This window comes from Passer montanus, unplaced genomic scaffold (genome assembly GCF_014805655.1).
Source record: "Passer montanus isolate IOZ18808 unplaced genomic scaffold, ASM1480565v1 scaffold85, whole genome shotgun sequence".
NCBI lineage: Eukaryota > Metazoa > Chordata > Aves > Passeriformes > Passeridae > Passer > Passer montanus.
In genome coordinates, this window is record NW_024373812.1 from 985,764 (window position 1) to 1,010,165 (window position 24,402).

The 24,402-nt window shown below is 41.4% G+C and overlaps 1 protein-coding gene across 8 annotated transcripts; it reads left to right on the plus strand.

The window, feature by feature from the left end:
• The first annotated feature begins 17 nt into the window (after positions 1 to 17).
• On the plus strand, positions 18 to 21,491 carry PTGR1 (prostaglandin reductase 1). 8 transcript variants are annotated; one of them, XM_039733283.1, is made up of 11 exons: positions 18 to 97; positions 9,399 to 9,548; positions 10,173 to 10,308; positions 12,162 to 12,207; positions 12,901 to 12,960; positions 14,176 to 14,343; positions 16,604 to 16,721; positions 16,989 to 17,144; positions 18,688 to 18,793; positions 19,822 to 19,940; positions 20,834 to 21,491. In XM_039733283.1, the coding sequence occupies exons 3-11, from the start codon at positions 10,203 to 10,205 to the stop codon at positions 20,942 to 20,944; spliced, it is 990 nt and encodes a 329-aa protein (XP_039589217.1). In that variant the 5' UTR covers positions 18 to 97; positions 9,399 to 9,548; positions 10,173 to 10,202; the 3' UTR covers positions 20,945 to 21,491. The 8 variants fall into 8 exon arrangements, with proteins under 8 accessions (XP_039589217.1, XP_039589209.1, XP_039589210.1 ...); XM_039733275.1 differs by having other exon boundaries at positions 10,202 to 10,308; XM_039733276.1 differs by having other exon boundaries at positions 43 to 126; positions 10,202 to 10,308.
• The last annotated feature ends 2,911 nt before the right edge of the window (positions 21,492 to 24,402 follow it).

Sequence of the window (24,402 nt, forward strand, 5' to 3'; positions counted from 1 at the left end):
TGATGGCGGCCGCGCCGCGCCCTCAGCCCGGCCCGCCCTCCCCGGTGGGAGAGGGGCGGTGCAGGACTGCCCTTGGCGCCTCCTGGGAGAGAAGCGGGTAGGGCCGGCATGCTGCCGGAGGGGAAGGTGGGCGCCCCAGGGCAGGCGCGGCAGGCTGGCAGGCGCGACTGGGAGAGGGCTCCTGTGGCTTTGACGCGGGGGGAGCCGGCGGAAAAAGGTGGCTGCCGGCCCAGGGAGGGAGAGTGGTAGAGGGCCTGTGGTCCCCGAGGGAGATGGGGGAAGGCACGGGAATGCACTTGGGCGTTCGTGGGCAGTTCTGTAGCGGAGCTGAGGAGTCTGAGCGTTAGCTCCAGGCTGCGGCGGGAAGTGTCTGTGTACCTCCCTGAAGTTATATCAAAATGAAGGAAGTGCTGCTCTGTACTTCGTACACGCATTCCTACTATGCCACTCCCTTCCCCCGAAAAAATTTAAACCTCCCCCCCCCAAAAAAAACCCACAAAAAAAAAAACCAAAAAAACCCGCGAGCGCCATTTATGCCTGTTCAAATCCGCTGCTATGATTTATACACAGATGCTTCCATTCAAGCAGAATTAGGAGAACTTGCTCAAAATGTGTGAGTACGTGTCACTGGAAGAACAGTCGCTGTCTATTGATTGCTGCACTGGTCCAAGCAGGAAAGCAAAGTCGGCTGGATGCATTTACTCATCACTGAGCCTGCTTTTGTCGTGCTGTGTGAATAGACCAGGACTTTGCAGCGGGCTCAAGCTGTCAGCTGGACAGTGTTACTGCTGAGATCTGCTGTAAAACTTAGTGTCCTGGACTGCTGAGTTTAATATTATTTCAGTAATTTGAAATAATTCAGACTACAGGTCTACATTATGGGAATCCATAAAATCAGAGGGTTTTGGGAAAGCTGTGAAAGGCAGGCCTCAGAGACAGCAGAACTGATTAGAGCTAAGCAGTAGCCATAAAATAAGTTAGCAGAAAAATTATGTACAAAACAGAAAATTAAGGACAAATGAAACAATGGTCTGTGTATTAACACTTGTCTAGAATAACTCCCTAATCTGAAGAAAAGTATATCTAGCATGATATTAGGAAGTTCTAAGCTTAATAATCGAGCTCTGTGTGTTGTGTTTTAAGGCTTACAATAGGTATTGTATTTGAAATAAGCAAGCATTGTTTTAACTGAAGGTACGTCTGCTTGTAGTGGTTGGATAGAATTACTGTCAACGTGTTTTTTGCCTTGTGTGATTGGTCAAAAAACTTATAAAGTAAGTTGTAACATTACATTCTTGGTCTGCTGCATGAGATGTGAGCTGCTGGCATCTTGCCATTGTCATAATGATGTAACGAGGCTGATGCTGGAAAATTAAACTGCTCAAGGCACGTTCCTAGCAGTCCCATTCCCTTCATGCTTTGTACATAGCCCCTGGCCAGCGATATACATTACATTAAGGGAAAAAAATATAGTGTATTTGCTTGCTTCAGGAATTATATTGGATGCATCTGTTTAAGGCATTAGTGTGACAGCACTGCTGCTGGAAATACTGTAGCCAAGAGTACTTGATGATCCCTTATCTGCAGTTCGCTTGCTTACATCTGGAACCTATACTGGGAAAAATTATTTTGAATTCGGACAAGAATCAGATGGAAACTGTGTAGCTATGCAGCCCGCTCTTTATGTGGCAAACTGAAAATATTCCCAAATTATTTTTGAATCTGTCTGCTGTGGCAAACGTGCTTGAGTGTTTCTTGCCTGCAGGAGGGTTCCTGGTTTGTTCCCATTAGAGGTGGCTGCTCAGACTACACTGAAAGTGGCACCTGGTTGTTCTTCAAATGGCCAAAGTCATTCTCAATGTGCGGTTGATGGAGCTGGCAGCTGGGGAGCTGGTACTGTACCTGCTCCAGTTGTTCCTTTTCCATCCAGGTTAACCACAGCCTGAAATAAGGAAATGGAAATAAAGCACAACCAATTCTGTTGTGAGAGGCTTCATCCTATAAAGACAGCCAGATTTGTTCCCTTTTTACATATGACATGGAAAAGAAAAAGAATTGCTTAAGAAATAAGTTATTAAGTAGATCTATAATAGCTTTGATGTCATAAGGCTTAAATTTGAGTGCCTCGTTTTAAGAAATGTAAAATCCAGTTGTAGCTACTTAACATGCAGTTAGCACATTGGAATTAGTATAACACGTGGTTTGAGGAAGGAAAGTATATTTTTAGCTGGTGGCTATCTAGATGCAGTTTTGTTCTTGTTATTAAAACAATTATTAAACTTCTTGGAAGCAAATTCCAGCTGTTCGAGGAGCTATTCGGTAGAATTCTGTGTGAAACTGCTCTTTTGGACAAGAGGTGACGTATTTTTAAGGACACCTTCCATAGAGCACAAGAGCTAGTGATCCCCAGTCACAAGAAATTGTTTAAGGAAGGCGAGAAATCAGCATGAGTGAGTCAAACAAAAAGGCAAGAAGGACATGCAGAGGCAGTGGAAGCAGGGACAAGTATCTGGGAAGAATATTGGGAGTCTGATTGTGTACGGATGGGCTGAGAAAAGCCAGGGCGCCTCTGGAGCTGAACTTGACAAGGAGTGTGAAGAACAGCAAGAAGGGTGTCTACAGGTATGTTACTTTGACAGCAGAGGTCAAAGAAAGCATACACACACATACCACTGTGGGAAAGGCAAGGCTGGCTAATGAGTAGCAATGGATGAGGATGAGGTGCTCGACACCTTTTTTGCCTCAGTCTTCAATGGCAAACCACCTCTCTGTCCATACCCTTAGAGTGGGTGGACAGCAGGGTGGGGACTGGAGTAGCAAAGTGTTTCCCACTATAAGTGAAGGTCTAGTGGTAGGATTGCATCTATGAAAAATGCCATCCTAGGGGTCCCAGAATCATGATAAAGAAGCCATCCTGCAGTGACACATGACACCTGACAGATTTGCCCCTTTCACTGATCAACACTGGTCATAGATTTGAGCTCTGACTGAGATATTTCCTATGGTCTGTAAATGTGCGTGTTCATCTAGCCCTACCTCAGAGACAAATTGGTGAGTTAAACTTGTCCCTAAATTGGAGGATTGTCCACCACAGGACAAAGTCCAGTTGGCAGCCTATTACAAGCCATAATTTTTGATATACTTATGAAAGATCTGATCATGACCTGGAAGACCAGAATCTTTTCCCACTACCCTGAACTTGGATCCAGCTGCATCCAGCGTTCTCAGTTCCCTGGTAGAAGACAGTCCCTGATACACATGAACAAATCCAGTGTAGAGTCCCCAAGATGATGAAGGAAAACCAAGAGAGAAATGGCTTTGTTCAGTATCCAGAAACAAAAGCTATTGTTTCTGCTGCCATCTTTAGCTGCTTAGTGAAATAAATGGGCAGGATGCAGCGAACCTAAAGGAGGCTGACTTGGTCTGGCTTGGTTTTTTTAGCTCTGAAACTAAAAAAAATTACAATTTTCTATTCATAACACTTAGCAGGACAGTATTAAGAGGATGGAACCCACCTCATCTGAGAGGAATGCACGGTAAGAGATGATAAATGTTGTTTGCTAAACAGTGTATTCCGATGGCACATGGAGAGCCCTGAGATTTCCTCCTGCAAACCATGTCAAGGTCAGATATTAGAACAGGTTGCCTGAAGATACTATGAAATCTTTATCTTTCAAAATAATACAGCTTCATGTGTCTTTGTGTAATTTGATCTGTGCTTCCACTCTTAAAATTTGTTTCCTTGGACCCTCTTCTTTTTTTTTCCTCATTTCCCTTTAATTTTTCATTTATCAGTCTCCTTAATACTACAAGATAATGGGTAACAAATACCAGATCAGATGTATGTATATGCTAATCAGGCTTGAGCAGCAAGTTCCATCTTGAGGGAGAAGTTGGTTGTGCATGTTGGAAGCAGGAACTTGTTCAACGATGAAACTACCCTTGTTATATTACAGAAATCCAGGAGGGGTCTTCAGAGAGATCACTGGTGCTTGAGGACACGAGCTTGAAGTTCGTCACTTCCCTTCCGAGTTCGCTTAGTCACTATGCTCTAGCAGATGTGTACACTGCAAGGGGGTGTTTAATGTTTGTAGAAATCTATGCTTTTAAATACTCAAAGTTTTATTTGGTAGCTGTAAAATCAAGCAGATTAAACATTTCTCTCTGTGGGGCAGTGACAGGCCTGTTGCTGCAAATCTAAGAAGTGAAACTGAGCTATAGGATGTTTTTTACAGCTTTGATGAAATTTTGCATTTATTGATGTTACAGCAGGTATTTGTCCTCTATCAACATTTAAGTAAGGCAGAAGTAAAAAAAGTGCCTAAAAGAAGTTTAGGGTGCTGTGCAGTGACTGGGAAAGCACAGCTGGCCCTTTAAGTGTTTCAGCTTTGTTTGTCAGCCTGCATCAACTGCTGCACCCCATAGAACTGCTAAAGCTGGAAAAAGATGTTTAAGATCATCGTGTCCAACCTAGCACTACCATGTTCATCAGTAAATGAATGTAGTTTGTCTATGTAGTAGACATGTCCTCAAGTGCCATGTCCATATGTGTTTTGAAGTCTTCCAGGCATGGTGATTCTGCCAGTTCCCTGGACAGCATGTTCCAATGCTTTACAGCCCTTTCTGAAGAATATTTTCATAGCACCTATATTAAATCTCTCTTGGCTCAGCTTTAGCTCATTTCCTCTCATCGTGTCACTTATTACTTGGAGACTGGCCCACACTTCTCTACAGCCTCCTTTCAGATCGCTGTAGAGAGTGATAAGGTCTTACTTTATGTGCAGTTTCTGAGAGCTGAATGCAGCTGACCTATTTCTGTGATGGTGTTGACTTCCCTTTTCACTTTCTCGTGTGAACTTGCTCCTTTGAACCTCTGTTGGAATTGCAGCCTGATAACAAAGTGCAGGCTAGCACAGTCATTTAGCAGAATGAAAACTAGTCACCTTCAATCTTTGACCTTCTTCCAAGGTTTGATAGTATTGCATAAGTGTAGGTGCAGCCTTATTGTTTCATAATGCAGTGTCATGCTTGCGTGGATATTTACAGTATGGTCTCTGCCAAAAGTAGCATGAGAGTGGTTTGCCTTTACTTTGTTCTTACCACAGGGAAAAAAAAAATACGATTGTGAAAGAGTTGGAAGAACTAAGCCAGAGGGGAAGAGCAGGTAATTTTTGGTAAAGTTTGTAAGAACATAGAATTTGAGGTCATATTCACTCCCAGGTAATTGGTATTCCTTGTATGTGTGGTATTCACTTGTATGTTTGGGAAGTCCTCAGGTAGCCTCTGGATTATTACTCCCTTGGCAGTATCTACTGCCAAGAAGTCCTTTTATGTTAGTTTGGGGGGTTTTTTGTGGGTTGATTTTTTTGTGGTTATTTTTTTGGTGGGTATTTTTGTTTCGTTGGTTTTTTGTGGGGGTTTTTTTTTTTTTTGCCTTTAGCCTTATGCTGGTTACTGGCACTTTGTTTTGAAAGCCTACAGAAAATTAATAAATTAGATCTGGGGGAAGAAAATATATAAGATGATGATTACCAGAAAAAGTGTGCTGTTGTGATGATGGGTGAATTTCTCCTCAGAACCAATCTAAACCAAACTATTTATGTCTGAGATACACTTTACTCAGCTTTTATTCACACCCTTTTCTTCCAATGTGTAGCTGCTTCAGAATGGAGATAAAAGGAAGAGTACCACAATCATATCTTGCAAATTGTGACTGTCAGGAAGATGAGCTGTTAATCTTACCCAGAATTTGAATTGAACTCATGTAACTGACAGGTTTCTAAAAGGATTTTGTCCTCAAGGTTAGGGGCAAGGTTGGGCAAGTGCAGGCTAGGAAATCATACCGCACCAATCATGCATAACAGCTGAGGTTACTTAAGAAAGGTAAACTTTTCTGATTTGACTCATGCTGTCTTGAAAGCTTTACTGCTTTTCTGCTTTGATGTGATGATTCCCAGATTTCAGGTATATTAGCTCTTCAGTCTATTGAAACTGTTTCAATTTTCTTAGACTTGTCTGTGTCTTCTTTTCTAGTTGCTAGTATGTATTATGGTATTCCAGTTTTCATCTCTTCCTTCTTCTCTTCCATTTTCCCCTGAATTGTGAACCTCCTTACTCATGCTGATTTTGGGAACTGAGCTATGATTACCTGTGTGAAGGGTCTTTGCAGTTTGCAGCAACTGCAGTGTCTGAACGCAGGTGGGATCCTTACTTTGTTACATATATTGTTAGTGCAAAAAGCCAGGACTTCTCAATCCATTTCTTCTTTCCTTGATAGTCTTTATTATTTGATAGCTTGATGGGCTAGACCACAGGGCAGGGAGGGTTTCAAGGACATCAGAATAAATGCTGTCTTGGACTTCAATTTCAGCAAAGGCTTTGATTGTTCTTTTTTGTCAAGAAAATCAAGCAGAAATGCATCACCTTATTTTTAAAGACGTCTTATCGCTCTCTGGGCTGTTCGTTCTCAAGTCATCATAGCAGTCTCTTTAATGATTATAATGGTCTGTGAAACACTTTATGCAAAAAACACACAGAAGTGAAACAAAGAGTTTTAACTCTACCAGCAGAACTCTGCTAGAGGAACATTCCTAATAACAATTTTGAGTCAAAATTTGAAACATTTGGGAATTTATTTGCAGAGATATGTTCAATGAAACAACACTTTTCAGGCATTTATACGCACTATAACATTCCAGATTTTTTATAGACACTCTGAAAAATCTGCCTAATTTACTGCATCATGGTATATGTGCTTTGTTTCTTTTAAGTACTTCCAGAACACTTAATCTATTTCAGTTTAATGGATAACCCAAGTTTTATCCAGCTAAAGAGTCCTTTATCAAATTTACTGTCCTGGTTAGACAATTCCTATTGATTAAGTTTTCTGGGGTGTACTCAGCTACAAAATGGCTCCCTTACTGCGCCTGCAATGTGTTAGTCAAGTTTTCTGGGATGTAAAGACCTTTGACTCCTTATCTTTCTTGTTCTATGACTTCCAATTAATCTCTGGTTAATTGATAACCATTGAAAAATTTTTTATTGAATTTTGTTCTTCAACTATTGATTAGGCTCTCTAAGAGGTATGGGTCCATGGAGTTCCTTCCTGCAGTTACAGTGAGGTAATTTCTCAGGGTTTTCTACTGACACTCAGCCAACATACATCTAAATCAAAACCAGCTAAAATCACAGTCAAACTTTTTCAGCTAATTAAATGCAGTTAATTACAAATTTTTTTTTTAAATCACAAAACTCCTGGTTAACTAAGATATAATTAAATGTCAAAGAAATGTATTATTCAAACCTATTGACATTAAAAACAAAGTAGTATTGCAGTTTACAAGAGCAGTTTGCTGTTCTTGGAACTGAGATTGTGGCTATGACATACTTAGTTCAGTAAAATTTAGCTGGAACCGACAAATGTTTCACTGCTGTTTGTCCTTTGGAGTTATTTAATGTGCTTAAGCAATGTAATCCTTACCACTTCTTATAATTCTATATCTAAACATACAAAATCATCTTGGTATGTTAACCTGGAAATTAGTTTGTGGATCCACTAATCAAGTATTGTTTTCTGTTTGATTTGGGTTTTTGTTTTTTTTTGTTTTATGACCTACAGGAAAGTCTCCTAGTCTTGAAGTGGTTATAAGAATGTGATTGCAGTAGAAAAAAAGAGAAATAGTAGACAGAAATAGTGTTCTGTCTCCAAAATTAGGCCTAAATGTAACAAAAAAGGGTTTAGTGAAATTAGTGTTTCAGTATTGTTCCTAAGTAATTGGTCTGCAGAGAAAGCCCGTGTATTCCAAAAAGTAGGGATGTTTGATAGGAAGGTGAGGATTCATGTGAATAGGAGAGCTGAGTGGAAGCACCCGAAGAAACAACAGAAGAGAGACAGAAATGGCCAGGACTGATGGCACGTAGATTTGCAGATCGTCATGATTACAGCACGTTTGAAAGGCCAGGTAGAGAAAACAGAGGACGGCCCGGAGCAAGTAACAAGTTCCTGTACTCAGATGTGGAGATTCAAGCTACTAAGGTAGGATAGTGGGACAGTAAAGAACAGGGCTGGAGCCTTGGAGGCATACAGACAAAAGAGACAAAAAGCAGGCAGTCAGTACTGATGGCTCACAAACATGTGACAGGATGGAAGACAAAGCATTTCTGAATCACTGTTAGCTCCCGGGGGTACAAATGGTGCATCAGTGAATGGCTGCCAGCCTAGCCAGCATCCCTTTGTCCCTGTCATTCCTGGCTGGAGCACTTGGGTATCTATCTGAATGCCGGGCACACAGGTGGGACAAATCCCTCTCAATGCCTATGAGTGTAAGTTAGTGAGTGGGATCAGTTTTGTGTTTTTCTGAATTCACCTTTTGCTCCCGTAAAGCTGTTTTCTCGCTTTGCTTTGTTGGTTCTGCAGTGTCACGGTATCTTTTGTTACAGCCAATCACTGCTGATACCAAAGCAAAAAGCAGCAGATACAAATGCTGACCCACTTACCTACTGTGGAATGCTTTGATTTTGATGTTACTTCATTTTGTGAAAGATGATTTCCCCAGCACACAATTGTGGTGCAGGAAACCTTCGCTTTCGTTGCGTTTCTTTGTCATTGCAGAGCACGGAATATTTCTGTTTCATCACAGAAAATTGTCAAGTGCTGATTAGTTTCTGGATTTGGTGACAGACTCTTTTATTTAAATAGTACCCTGTTCTCCCTGATCCTTGCATGTGCATCTTTAAACTCGTTTTGCCTTTTTTTTTTTCCTCAGGTCCTTGGTACTAATTAGTACTTCTGTCTTCATGGGTTTTATTGCTGTATATTGGTTTCTTTACACTTTTCGCCCTTCATATTGTACTTGTGAGTTTTCACAAAGAGAACAAAAGCTGAAGACTGTCCCTTGCAGAGTTTTCTCCCTTGCCACATACTTCATTGCAACATAGTTGGGGCAAAATGCCAAAATTGCTATTGTTTCTTAAGGTGGCTCATAGATAGAGGCTTAGCCACGCAAGCCTTGTGCTGAGAACAGGGAACAACATGTCAGGGCACACACCATGAGCGGCGAACGTATTTGCTGTGTAAAAGTATGAATTGAGCAATGAAATGGTAATTTTTAATTAGGTATTTCTGCACAGAGGTTTAGAGTTTCAGGGCTCGATGGGTAAAATGTAATTTGAAGAAACTCCTGTTGTGATGGATAGTCTTGTCTCCCGACTGCAGTATGTTGTGGGCTCTAGAATCACGGGTTTTATGCATTTAGCACTGGGTCCTTGACAACATACGTGTGCAGCTGGCTGGGCACTGAACTTCGGGGGTGGGGGGGTTGAGGGGTTGGTCTCAAATCTTAATGGGAGGGAGGTGAATCATAGTGGTTGTGCCTTATGCTATGTTTACTTACTTCCAGGGAAGTGTACTGAGGGTGGTACCTACCAACAGCAGACGTTTTCATCTTTTATCAGTGTGTGTGACTGAGGGAGTCCAGCCAGTGACTGAGCGGACGCAGAAGGTTATTGACTTGTCAGCAGAAGACCCAGTTTTCGCCTGCCTGCTCTAAGTATAAACTTCTCTTTTTTTGTTCTTGTTGATTCACTTGGGTGTAAAGAAGGGAAAAGGACCTGTGAGGAGAGAATTAATGGAAGTAATTTGTTTGTTTCTGTCTTGTATAGATAATAGTGCTCCCAATTCCAAGCTCTAAGCTTTGCAAATGCGGAAGTGTTTTCTTTCAATACATGAGTGTCACAGAAAGATCTTGCTTACCTGTGTCTTTCTCATTTGCCATTTGGTTTAAGCTTGTAAAAGTTTAGGTTCAGTAGACATCTCAGGTAATGGGGACAATAGACATCAGTTTTAAATTTTATTTTCTAAGGGGATTTTTTTCCTCCTAGAACTAGTAGATTTTCCTTTTGTAGTATCTTTAGAGTGGGAGTTGTACATTTTGCTAGGATGACTTCGCACATGAGGACTTGCTGCCAGCAGGCAGAGAGGTCAGACAGGTCACAGGAAGGTCTGGGTTGCTAATACATTAAGGGTACTTTTCTGACATTTTCTTAACCTGGTGATATTACCACAGACAAGCAGAAGCTTTCTTGTGTGATGGCACATTATTGAGATAGGTATTTTGCCTGATGAAATCTAAGCCAGCCCCATGAGCAGCCCAGCACTGTTGGGCATCACTTAGACAGGTGTGCTTTGTCTGTTTGTACACAGGATGGTGATTGCCAAGGCATGGGTTCTAAAGAAGCATTTTGATGGTTTTCCCAAAACCAGTGACTTTGACCTGAAAAAGATAGAGCTACCAAATCTAAAGGATGAAGGTGAGCAGAGCACTACTTGTTACTACTAATTTTTCTGGAGGTTATATGATTGCTGATGTGTGGCTGTGGATCTATAAAACTGCATGTTTCTCTTTGGAATTTCAAAAATTGCTGGCTTGTCACAACCCTCTCCCCTTAAGGGAGAAGAACAGTTGCTGAAGAAGCATACTGGTGGGGCTGGTGGTTTCAAAGACACTTTGCCTTCTGATGAGGCCCTTAGAAACAATGATTGAATTCTAAGTCCATTGCACAGCAAATGGGGCCTACCTTTCACAGTTTCTGCTGCCTAGTCACACTTGCTGTCTGATGACAAAGGCATTCAAATGTGTTTGCAAATGGAAAAAATCACCTAAGTGATGTGGCCTCGAAACAAACAACCACAAGGGGAAGAGAATTTGTTTAATGCAGAAAAAGAGAAGTGGACTGTGAGTCAGAACCAATGAAGTAACTGTATTACGTTTCTTACATGCTTTACTAGTAAAATGTTTTTATCTACTTTAATTTTCAAAATCCTTTGGAAAAAGATGGAGAACACGATACCCTATAGGAGTATGTTTTCAGTGGAGTTCTTAATGCTGATAGAGAAAATATTGAGAATAATGGTTGGGGAGAAAGGAGTGCCTGCACTGGGAATGAGCCGGCAGTTGAAAGACCTCGGGGCTGAAGAAGAAAGATGGCAAGATTTCTGCCTTCGTTCAAAATCTATTTTTTTTAGCATTCCTTATCTTATTTGATCTGTTGCAACAAGAAGATAGGTTGAATATAAATAGAAAAAGAAAGACATTTTTTATTCCTGCGTTTCTCTGTTTTGAAAAGATTAAGGAATATGATGACTTACCATCATATCAATAGCAAGAGCTGTAGATAAAAGAATGAACTTTGATTTTTGGTTTCACATGGACATTTGTACTGCATTTTGTTGAGACTCATCCCACCACTTGTCATTTACAAAATTTGCCACACTTTAAAAGGTGTGTAGAAGGAACTGTGCAGAAGGACATTAAAGTACCAATTATGTTTACAACTTAAATGTTTGAAAATGGATTTTTTCCTACATTTGCGGATATACTTAAAAATTTAATGCATGTGGGTATTTAAGAACATGGAGTATTTTTTTTCCTTCATATTTTAATCCCTAAAACAAAAAGAGGCATAAGTTCACACTGCAATGACACTTCTAAAGGCACTGGCCTTCCTTGTTATGTTACATGGCTTTTCTGCTCACTCTTGAGTAATGGGAAGGTACTTAGACATCTGAGTAAATTTCCAGCTAGACCGCTGCAGCACAAGCAATGAAAAACATTAGTAGGTGGAGATGAACCGCTAAAAGTGCTGTGTATATGAGAAGTTTAAAACATGTTTAACAATGTCTTTCCTAAGAATTAGCTTTGTTTGAGACAGTAAAGTGGATTAGGCTATTTAGAAAAGCTAAACTAATGTCTTCTGTTTAAGGCAGCCAATTGGTTTTTGGTATTTGACCTGTGCCACCCTCTTCTGGCTGAATCATGGGATGACATTTTATGTACATGGAAACTAAATGAAAATTTTGTTTAGGAATTCTGGCTGCTTGACCTTTCTGTAGAAAGAGGAGACACATGCAAAATTGCAAGGTTGAAAATAAGATAGTATGCTAAAGTTACACTTGGAGAAATTTTCTTTTTCAACAGCATACCAATAACCCGAAATTAAAGAATGTCGTAGTTGTTTCTGGAAAGTTTTTCCTAAACAAAGACAGGATACAGGGGTTTTGAGCTGTCAGGAGTTCATATCAATTTAGCTGAAAGACTGACTTGTGGAAACTATGCTCTACTGCACTGTTAATATCCAGGAATTTGCTTTGTCTTTTGTTGCAGAGTTGCTGCTTGAATCAGTGTTTCTCAGTGTTGATCCTTACATGAGGTATACCTTTTTGTCCTTTCTGAATTTCTGACTGAAGCGCTTCATTTGAATTGCCATTTAAACATCAAAACAACAGTGGGCAGCACCCACTGCTGTTGTCAGTGTCCCAGTGCCTTTGTGTGCTTTTTAAAAAAATGTATGTGAATTACAAGACTCAATATATGGAGCTGTGCCAGATTTAGCTAGATGTTGGGGTAACATTTCTGCTGCCCTAGACTTTTCTTGGAATCAGCTGTTGTTCCTTGTCATGTCTTCAACTGGAATGCAATGTACTCAAATGAGAATGCAGCCTCGTAGCAGTTCCTGCTTAATTTAACTTAGCAAACTTGTATTTAAGGACATTTTATTGCTGGTATTCCCAGTAGGGGGGGTAGTTGAAGCACAGGGAGACTGGGTAGTTTGAAGAGGCGTTGAGAACACTGAATTCAGAGATAGTTCTCTGAGTCTCAGGCTTCTTGGAGTGATGGACCATGCTGGGAAGATTAATACTTTCATCCCGCCAGCACTGTTACCCAGGATGCCCAAGTAGCTGGCTCTGGAAAACATCTGGTTATGGTGTTACAATGACAAGCTAATTGTTATCTGTCAACAACAGATGCTCTCTTTCTGGGTCAAACAGTTGCTACTACTTCCTAGTGTGTCTGGAGCATGATTAAAGTTGCATGCAGTAAGCTGTGTTTGTCTGTGTTGCAGACCTTACAGTCGAAGGGACATGAAGGAAGGCGACATAATGATCGGCACGCAGGTTGCCAGGTAAGACTTTCAGTTCCTGTTATCAATGTGCATGGCAGGTCACAACAGGAATGTGCTGACACTCCAGACATTTGCAGCCTATGTTACCCATCCTTGACTTGTGTCTATGTACTTCTGCTACTGACGTTCTTACCTGTAAGTGGTTGGAATGTTTTTCCTCTAAGAATCTCTTTTGCCTTTCTGGAGAATATATAGACCTATGATAAATTCTGTATGTTGTTTCTGGTGATAATGTCTTCAAAGGTAATTTTTACAAGTGTAAAGGACCAACCATTGTACTTGGCACACATTTTGAACTTCACATTTTAAAACCTCATGTCGTAGTAGCTGCATGTCTGCAACCATGCATGCTATCTACTCCACTTGAAAATATTTCTGCATCACCAAAGATACAGCCCGAGCCAAAGGGTTATATAACCTTAAATCCATCCTTTTCTCAAGCTTGTGGTAATGTAGCTGCACTGATGTTTCCCTCTGTTGGCTTGTTCCTGCTGTGCTGCCTGTAAGTTGCTGCCGGGGAGCATCTGTGGTCTTTGACTCTTGCGTTTCTCTGCAGAAATACTGAGGGCTGGGATAAATTAACAACCAACTCTGATGAACAGAAGGCCAGCTGTTTCTAATAATTCTAAGTTGCTTATCTACCCCATTCCAACACAGTTTTCTTGTTGAGCTAAGAAAGTGGAATTTTCATTTGGCATAGAGGTGCTGATATGGATATCTCCCTGATTTTAAATGTTGTTTTTTACCTGGTTTCATTAACCCAAGAGGTTCCATCTTCAGGATCTTCAATTTTTAAATTAGGTGCAGAGAACAACAGCCTATCAGCAACTCCTTGCTGTTCCATGCTTTAATCCCAATATCCTCTTTCCTGCATTCTAACTTACAGAAGCCTGATCTCAAACCAAATTGGTGCTAGTCAAAGAAACAGTTGGCACTTCTGTGTGAAAATTTGGTTTATTGTGGGCGAGGCTGAATCTAAAATCATCTTGCCCGTATTTCCCTCATGATAAGAGGTTGTGGACATTTCAGGAAAGACACTTGACACCTACAGCATTGGGAGCTATGCGTTAACAATCATGATGTGAAATATTTCTTTCCTGAATCACAGGAAGAATGGAAGAGCCAGTATTGATTTGTTTCTAGTTTTTTGTTTGTTTGTTTTTTGGTGGGTTTTTTTGTTTGTTTGTTTTATTTATTTATTTTGTTTTTAAACAGGGTTGTAGAAAGCAAAAATTCTGCTTTCACAGTGGGGGCCTTTGTCGTGGCTAACAGGGGCTGGAGAACTCATTTTATCTCTGATGGGAAAGACCTACAACTCCTTCCTTCCAATTGGCCAGAATCACTCCCGAAATCTCTAGCTCTTGGAACAGTTGGCATGCCAGGGTAAGTTTGGAGATGAAAGGACAACTATCCCCTGGATTTTAGTGTGCAGGAGATTTCTTCCTGTCTGTATTGACCTTTGTCTCTGACCTTTGTTCTACTACCATACTGCCTATTTGCACTGGTAAAAAAAGTGTGCTTCTAGATGCCCTTGTCCTGTATAGGGCATGAAGTTTAGCCCATCCTCAACATCAGAGAAGAGTTGCCTTGGAGATTATCGTGCTTCTCCTTGAGGAGCTGTAATAAGTCAGAAAGAGGATCCAGGAAGAGCTGGAAATAATGTAGTTCAGTCTATGTTAACCTCAGTGGAAAGTCTCAAACTTCGCTGGCACCCGGACTAGGACTCTGCTTTTACTGATTGGGCTCAGTTGCTATCACTGTATTTCCAGAATGAATCCCAACATGCAAAAGACAGATGCTGTATCATGCAAAATAGATGTTCTTTAAATTGCACTGCAGCAGACAGAAGTGTTGTGCTTTGGAATCTGTATGTACTATTGGAAACTCTCAGTCATCTGCTTGCATTTCTTACTTCATTCTGTGTAGTTTTTATGGGAGATCAGGAATTAGGCAGTCCTAATGATCTGGAGGGTTTGCAAAATGATTGTAAAATTGTGTATGGTAGAGAACTTCTCAGATTTCATTTTAATGTCAGTTAAGATGCATGTTTTTCTAGATGTCTTACAGATCAATTCAGTTAGCTCTTTCAGTTGGGACCATGTGGGAAGCTCTGAGCTTGAATTTAGAAATTAGAAGAGTTCTGTGGGATTCTGGGCCAGTCGATGAGCTACTTTAGTGGTTCCTACAGATTACTAATGCACTTGTGAGACCTGAAGTACAGATTCCATTTTTGGGTCCCTCACTACGAGAAAGACTTTGAGTTGATGGGGCACATGCAGAGAAGGGTAACAGAGCTGATGAGGTACCTGGAGCACAAGTCTTATCAGAAGCAGCTGAAGGAGCTGGACTTGTTTAGCATGGATAAAAACAGGCTCAAGGAGATACTACTCTTCTCTACAACTCTATTACCTGAATGAGGTTGTAGCCAAATGGGGGTCAGTCTCTTCTCGCAGGTAACAAGTGACAGGACAACAGGAAATGGCCTCAAGCTGCATTAGGGGATGTTCGTGTTGGACAACATCAGGAGGAATTTCTTCACAGAAGAGATTGTCAAGCGTTGGAATAGACTGTCCAGGGAAGTGGTGGATTCACTGTCCCTGAAAGTGCTCAAGAAACAACTGCATGTGGCACTTAGAGCTAAGGTTTAGTTGATCAAAGGTTGAACTCAGTGATCTTGGAGGTCTTTTCCAGCCTTAACAATTCTGTGTTTCATCTAGTAGCCATAGCACAGTAGTCCTCTGGAGCAGTGAGCACATCAGTTCAGCAAGCTTTTCTCAGCCTTTTTATCTTTTTCTGCCAGCTTTGATTTGTGATGAGTATTGTAGTATTGCATTTTATTTAAATGGTATGCTTTGTCTCACCCCTCCAAAATGTATGGTATATCCCAAGCCTGTGGTCCTGCCCTGAACCATCATGTATCTGTAATCCCATTGGCACAAGTCTGATTCCCGCCCACTTCAAATTCCCCTCTTAAGCTGCGCTAGCGAAATCAGTCACTCTCTTAACCCTTCTCCACTCTTAGCCCTTCTCCTCCTTTCTTGGCCCTTCCCTCCCCTAGGCCTTCTCCTTCCCCCTTTCCCCTTCCCTCTCAGTAACCATGCGGCTCCCGGGAATCGGACCCCAATAAACCCTCATTTAATCAGCACCCTCAGAAGCCGTGTGGAGTCTCCTTGCCTGCCTGCTGCAGCCAGCAAACCCACAGCCTAGGGGCCCTCTGGGGACACCCTGGGGTGCACCCCCCCAGACGAACTACAACAGGGTATAATTTAATCTAGTAGATACCAGCTGGCAACCAACCTCTGTCTGCACTGCATTTACTATCTCTTCCAGTAGGTAACTGAGTTGTCACAGAGTTATCTGTGCTTCTCCTTCTGACTAATGAGCACAATGAAAACTGTTTTCACCTTAGAGAGACTTCTGCCTCAACAACCTCTTTCCCAGCAGTGTATCTGTGGTTTTTTTTTCTGAGATGGCTTTGAAAAAGCCAAATTAAGACGATTACAGTAAGTTTTGTATTTCACAATATAGGAAAACTTAATCTTGTTCTGGTGGTGACAATATTTTGGATCAGTGTGATCAAGTCACATCTGGTTGTCTATCGTCTTTTATTCCTCACCGAACATTCTTTCCTTTTTTTTTGCAGCCTCACTGCATATTTTGGTCTGCTGGAGGTCTGCAAGATGAAGCCAGGAGAGACAGTCCTGGTTAATGCTGCAGCTGGCGCTGTGGGCTCTGTGGTGGGGCAGCTCGCTAAAATTGGGGTGAGTGGCTTGAAGTGCTCATACTTGCTGCTGAGAAGACATAGCTGTTAAACAGGGCAACAAGGCCATGAATGATCAGTAGGACAAGCATCCCTGAAGACATGCATACACTAGGGTCTTGAGATAGAAAAGCTCCTGAGAACATAGCAAATCTAGTTGGATGTTTCAGGAGCTCATATGCTGACAACAGCTTTACTTTAAGGGTGAGCCCAACTGAGCCTCTGTTGTCAGGGGATGTTTATGAATGATTTTCTCCTTTCCTTGCAGGGTTGCAAAGTGGTTGGCTGTGCTGGCTCAGATGACAAGGTTGCCTATCTGAAAAAAATAGGATTTGATGAAGCCTTTAATTACAAGACTGTTAAATCTCTGGATGAAGCACTGCGTAAAGCCTCTCCTGATGGCTATGACTGTTTCTTTGACAATGTAAGTGCAGAGAGAAGGCCTTGCCTTGAGCAGCTGTCATTTTCTTTAAACTGTAGCAGGAACTCAATATTGTAATCATCTGTTTGAAGTCTATGCCAGGATTTCAATATGGAGATCCATTTAATCAAGCAATGGTCTCTGTAGGAGCCTGCTGCTTTTCTGTTCTCTTCCCACACATATTTCTGCATCTGACTTAAGCAGTAACAGAAAGAACAAAAACGAAAAGGCAAAGCTGGATTGTTGGCACAGTTTGTAAGTGAAGAGAGGTTTTACTTCACTCTCTCAGAAGCATGGCACATTTTTGGAAGTGAGGGTCATAGTAACATGAAGCTGATTCAGTCCATTCCTGGCCCCACCTTCAGCCACAGGCAGTTCTCTGCTATTGCTGAAAGGGGAGTTGAGTGTGGATGGCTCCACATTATGTGGTGGTGGAGGGTGTACTGGTACCTGTAAACAAAATAGTAGCAAGGCCCACTTGCAAATCTACTGGAGCAGCCCTCAGAAAGTTTCTGACATCTCCCAAATATAGCTGGAATTAATAGGGACAATGTACTGTTCTTGATAGGTGTTTGAATATGAACATCTTGTTTTGAAGGTTAAGAAAATTTAATAGTATGGATGCAGTTAAATTGTGTCAGTTCACTTTCAAGATAAAGAACTACCCCTGTCTCTTTTTGATTTCCTACTGCAACTAACATATGTTATCATACCTGATAGTATCATACCCGCCACAGGGGTGTTAGCTGATATACGGGTCTTAAACTCCCTGGCTAGCCACCCAGTTTAAAAGAAACCATCATCACCTCTTTAGCATGTCTTTCTTTCAGAAGTGCTTCTGCTAATCCAGGGATGAAGGCTATGGTGTTTTGCCTTTCTCTGGCAATTGAAAGGAATGTTTGGTGTCAGAGCAAAGTGCTTGTCTCTGTGGCAGGAGCTCCTGCCACTTGGCCTTAGCCTTCCAAATTTCATGTCCCATGCTGCTAAGGTCTTAAATAGGTTTTATGGTCATGTCCATTCCCTTCATTCTCACTTCTAACTTTTCTGCAGAGCTCCTCACAGCAGTCTATTTTCTCACAGCTTTTCACTATTAAAAGCTTCTTTTCACAGCACATCCCTATTTTGGAGATGAGAACCATAAAGTAAAAAGTTTACATCACCATGATGTAAAGATGTAAAATTGCAGACTGATCCGTGGGAAAAGCAGAGTTGGTGCTTCTTAGCACCCTTAGGAGGAGAGATCTATGTGCTAGTCCTTCCTGATGCTTCCAAACCAAGCTTCATGAGGCAGATTTGGAATTAAAACTAATTCCACACATTCATAACTAATTTTTAGAAGAGTGAGATTTGAGTCCTCATAGCACTGTGTAAATCCAATGGTTTCTGCAGCCACCAAGTCTTTGGAGCAGTGGAAGTCGTTTCCCCCAGATGAACCTGTTGGTGCAATAATACAATGTCGGCAGATTTTGGCAGTCAATGCTAAACACTGGATTGTCTCTAATGCACTGGATTGTCTCTAATGCTGCACATGTTCTGGTTCTTGTAGGTCGGTGGAGAATTTGCCAGTGTTGCTATCAACCAAATGAAGAAATATGGAAGGATTGCAGTCTGTGGCGCTATCTCTCAGTACAATGACTCTGTGCCTCAGAAGGGTGAGGGCCTTTATTGTATCTAAAATTATTTTGTCTTTGGTGATGACAGAAATACATAATGGCAGTCTACTGTTTACTTCCCTGTGCCTTTAAGTGTATATATTTGTATGTATTTCGGTAACCAACTACTGCTGTGGGATATGTGGGACACTGGGACCATGCTCCTTGTGTGTACATGCACTCATCCTCCTTGTTCACCTCTCTGGTGAACATCAGCTGATTAGGAATGAAGGAGTGGCTAAGATACTTAAAACAGGACTCCACATGACCCTATGCAGATGGAGATCAGCAGAAGGCAGGCGTGGTGTCATGATGCCATTCATACAGTAGCATGTACTTTAAGATGAGATAATGGTTTTCCCTAAGGTTTTTAGATGATGCAGCTTAAGCTTTCTGGATTGTTGGGTTTTTTTCCCAGTAAGATTTCAGCTGCTCATAAAACTGCTGAGACTTGTGGCTGAATGAATATTAGCATTAAATAGCATTAAATTTTCCAGATTTGCCTTCTAAAATAAATAGGAGGACTGTATTCTCTTTGGTAGCTGACCAGCTTTGGACTGTCAGATCACTATAAAAAAATGGAACAGGCTTTTGGTAATGAGGAGACTATCAGACATTTTTGTGACTGAGGAAACTGTTTTTCTAGAATTTATAACTTAGATCCTGAGAGTTAGAGAGAGCATAGAGCCTATCAGGCTATCAAACAAGGTGTTAAAACAGTATTTTTGAGATTCAGCTTAAGTCTCTCAGGTGAAGCAGAGGCCACTTTATTTCTGAATGAAACTGTTTTCAGAATTGTTTATCTCCACAGCTTTATGGATCAGGCCTTTGTCTCCCTAGGTGACTATCTGTCCATGAATCTTCAATCTTTTGTGCTGGATATTATATTTGGAAAATATATCTGTTGCTTCTGATTGAAAGAAAATGATCCAGTGATCTTTACTGGCTAAAAGCTCACTTTATGCATTGGGACTTTTTCTGAATGAAACTGATATTGCAGGTGGCTTGCTGGTTCTTTTCTCTTGCAGGGCCTTATGTGCAGGTTCCCATGATTTTCAAAGAGCTTCAAATGGAAGGGTTTATTGTGAGTCGATGGAGGAACCGCCAGGAGGAAGGTCTGCAGGCCCTGCTGAAGTGGGTCGTGGAGGTAAGGAAGGAAGGAAGGAAGTTGTTTGTAAGGTGTACTCACACTGCAGAGTCCATCTTTGCAAGAGGTCTCTTGTCATGGCTGTTTAGGTGAGGTCCCAGCATGATGCTTTCCTTCTCCATGTCTTGAGACTCTTGGGGACACTTAAACTATAGTAAATATGCGTGATCCCTTCTGTTTTGTTGAGATGTGTGATATCAGCTTATAGACTCAGATATAATCCAGAATACATGTAAGCTTTGAAGAAGCATGTTTCCAGAATAATTAAAAAATACTTACCTGATAATGAAGACTGTCATAGTTAGAATAATTCCTGTATCTCTCATTCAGTCATTTGTAGTATGGGCCAGGATTTCCATTGTAGTATCCTGCTGAAGTTACTGGCAAGAATGAATTTATAGTACTGGGAGCTGGGCTTTAAAGGGATTTAATAGAGAATTTCTTGTGTTTTATTTTTCTAAGTGGAGGCTGAGTTAGTAACCGAGTTCATGGCTGTGAGAAGTTTGTGAGTGTGACAGTAAAGGTTAAGAGACTCTAGCTTTTACAAACATGAGGTTTTGGGATGGGTCAGGTTTTGATCACTGGATTTGCAATTCCATATCTCTGTATGGGTAGAGACAGGTCTGGTTTGGGTAAATGATCCCGTATCTGTTAACTGTTTGGGGACCAAGTAGCAATAAATCTGTCCTGGTATGTTTTACTTCCTGTTATGGTTCCAAGTAAAAGGTTTTACAACAAAAGCAGATACAGGAGCCCACCTGGTTTTGCAGTTATCCTGGTGCATATCAGCATGCGTGTTTCAAATGGAATATATATGCTGGAGAAAATATTGCTGCAATTCATTCAGTTTTGATGGATGAAAATTCAGCAATTTTCTTTCTTATTTTTGACAGGGGAAGGTGAAGTGCCATGAACAAGTCACTGAAGGATTTGAGAACATGCCAATGGCTTTTATAGGAATGTTAAAGGGAGAAAATCTTGGAAAAGCTGTTGTAAAAGTGTGAAAATCAAATATTCCTGGGAGACTGGCACAGGAGAATGTGATTCTGTCAAATGCTTTTAATTCATTTGTCAGGTCATGTGATCGGTATGTTTCAATCATTTTGCTAGATGTTTAGTGATGGTAACTTCTGTTAATAATTTGGCTAATAAGTCTAAGTATAGTCAGTTGCTTTGCTCTTGAAGAAATTGAGAATTGCTTCCCAGAGCTACACAAAACAAAGTGCCTTAAAATTGCTGAAAATCAGAACTGTAACAGATCTGATAGTAGCTTGAAGCTTTCTATGAGCAGGCTTGTAGAGAGGAAAATCAATTTGAAAAGCTTTCCTAACTGATGGCACATTTAACTTTTACCCATTGATTCGGCCCAGAACTTTGTGAGGGGGATTTTTTTAACCCACATCAAGGAGCGGAGAGCAAGCTAAGCTAACAACACTTGGGGATTCCAGCTTCCTCTCTGCCTGGCTTTTTTAAAAATTTCTTCATTAAACAGTGTAACTATCTTAGTTATTCTGAGAATATGAAAAGGAAAAATAAATCTCTTAATATATACTTTGCTTATGTTATATTTCTATTTGTGGAACACTCTCTCTGTCTCACTTCCTTGTGGTTAACACAGAGGAGCTAAAATATTGCAAGGACTTGTTTATCCCAGCAGACGTCAGTGCAGATTATATGGATAGATTACTAATTTCCTTGAGAAACTTGTTGGTGTCCAAGCTTGGGGCTGACCTTGCCATAGTGTTCACCCTGGCTCTCTGGGAAGGTGAGATGAATATGATGGCCCCACCCTGTGTTAAACTGGTGTCCAGCACACACAATGTGCCAAACAAAGGAGACACACAGATTAGCAACTGTAGATATCTTAGATGTTCTGAAAAAGAACAAGGACCTGTTACTATGGGATACAGACAGACATTGAAGGTAATAGTGATCCATTTTCAGTCACTGTGGAGGACTTCTTTGTTAGTTTGAAGGTTTCATTACTGATCCTTGACGAGAGATTCCAGGCAGCCTTAATATCTTTGCAGTGCCAGGGTTAGATGCCCTCTATGTCAACAAAAAGGGATCACTTACTTAAGATATAGATTGACAATACTTGCTAAGCGGACTTAACAAAACACACCCTGAAATGCAGGTCAGCTGGCCACTGGGGAAATAATGAACCTTGGCACAAGTGAGGAGGAGGTTCTGGTAGCTTCATAGTGTTTTTTGAGGAGAATAAATTGACAATTTGAGTAAGCTCCAGTGCTGTGGTTTTACACTGGCCACTGAGGAAAATCTGTGGACTAATACCACTGTATATTACATAAAATGTTAAACCAAAAAAGGGAACTTCTTGTCAGTAGGCTTCAGATGCACTGAGTAGAAGTGTGCTGTTGTGTGGTATCTCTTTGTTGAGGAATTTTCAGAGGGCTTGCAATTCCTAAAATACTGAATTAAATCCTGTGAATTAATTATCTCTTGTTTCAAGTAAAGTGATGATTGGGAAATGAACTAAGAACAGCCACATGGAGTCCCTTGGTAAGAGTTGCAGAAAGATTTGTCAGTTAGCTTCCTCCTAAAATACTGATCTGTACATTCCCCTTGCTGTGTGCAGATTATATGCTTCATAAATAGCAGTTGATTTTGCAAGGCTGTTTAACCATAAAAATATAACTTTTCTGTGTAAAATCAACACCACACACCTCCAAGCCTCTGAACTTCTCTGGGGAATATATTCTTCTGAAAATCCAAGTTTTCTGTTACACATCAGGAGCACTGCCACTACATGAATAATGACAATTATGTCCTCAAAGTTCTGAGTTTGTGGAACAATACCTGGATTTTTTCCACATGTTGAAAATAAAGAGGAAATACTAAAATTTTGCATTTTTTTACTTGTGGCAGTGGCCCAAGGCAGGATGAAGGTCTCTCTGTTTTGCCCTGCTAGTGAAGCAGGCTAATCCTATGAGTACAGTCAGGGTGATGAAGTTAACAAGGTGCCAAGGTCCAGCCTAGAACAAAGATGCAGCAATGTGTTGCTGGGATTGGCTTTTCTGCCAGTACATGGCTGTGTGTTTTTAGAGGCAGAGCCCTTGCAGGCAGTCCAGCCTGTCCTCTGACATCTGCACAGGGCCTGTGAGCAGCCCTCTGCCAGGCACCCCCTCTTCTAACATTATTACTCTGCAGCTGATCTTAAAGGCTTGCTGGGAAGGGGTGAGCTCCAGTGGTCCCACTGGCTGTCAGAAGGTGTTGCAAGGGCTTGCGTGGGGCTAGGTTAGTTCAGCAGTTCTTCACTGCGTGTGTCTGCAAAGATGGAAAGGGTGTCAGCTCAGCCCAGGGTGCAGTGGTCATTCTTTAATCACCTTGCAGCTGTGGTTATCTGATACTCATCTCTGGTCTTTTTCTGCCGTTTTTCTCCAGCCCACATGGTCATGTTTGTGCCACTATATAAGTTACAGTGCGCAAGTAGGGTGGCAGCGGGATTCTTGAGACTGTATTATCCCATTTAATTGAGGATGTAATATTTGAGAGCGAGAGCAAGAGGAAGAGTGTATGTTATCTTAAATGTAAAGAGCTGCAGGCTTCATAATGTATTGGCTAAATAGCTCTTCATTTATACATATTGTTGTTTCTAGCGTGGTGGCTTAACTGCTTAATGCCTTATGCTTGCTTGTGCAAAATGAAGCAGTCTCTAGAGTTGTTCCAGGCTCATAAATATGCAACTTTTATGTCCTGTTCCTAAGCAACATCAAACTGGGGCTGGTGACAATAACTTGCCTGAGCTCAGGACATAGTGGGTACCTCCTTGAGGAGTTCACAGTGGCCTGCCACACCAAAGGGGGCCTCAGGAAGCACTGGGAATTGTTGCAAAGGACTGTGGGTTGTTGAAACCAGGGAGCTATCCCTGGAATCCATTGCTGCCTGATGAGCTGCTCTCATGGTCCCCCCCAGGGTCAGTGCCCACAGGAGGGATCATAAGACACTATGGCCCAGCCACAGCATCCATTTCATATGAGGTGAGATCTATTTCCCCCACTGGGTCAAATCCAGCCTTAAACCTGCTACCACCTCTGCCTGTACTGGAGCAAGCAAGCCATACCTCTGATCCTTTGCTTTTATTTTGCTCCTATGATCCCTTACTTTAATTGTTCACCTCCACATCTGCTCCAGACAGGTTAGCTTGCTGCTGGACATTACCTACAGTGTAGGGAGATGACTCCTGTCCTTATCGTCAACCCATCATCACTACCTCAGTGTGGGCTCAGCCTCCTTTCGAGCAATCCTGCATAGTGCTGCCCATTGTGTTTCCCTTATCAGCAGGATTAACAGATGCAGTTCATGGTGTGTGTCCTAGCTCTCCCCTAAGTGTCCCTCTCAAAGGAACTAGAAACAAAGGTTGAAATACCAGACTTCATTGTCTCCCTGAGCAAATGTCATGGATTTATTTAAGTAGAGGGGAGATGCCTAGTCTAAGACT

Excerpts from the sequence above, each read along its gene's own strand:
- PTGR1 (XM_039733283.1), top strand. The coding sequence starts at position 10,203 with ATGGTGATTGCCAAGGCATGGGTTCTAAAGAAGCATTTTGATGGTTTT. Across the intron at positions 12,208-12,900 it reads AGTGTTGATCCTTACATGAG|ACCTTACAGTCGAAGGGACA; the intron begins GTATACCTTTTT and ends TCTGTGTTGCAG. Across the intron at positions 18,794-19,821 it reads TGACTCTGTGCCTCAGAAGG|GGCCTTATGTGCAGGTTCCC; the intron begins GTGAGGGCCTTT and ends TTTCTCTTGCAG.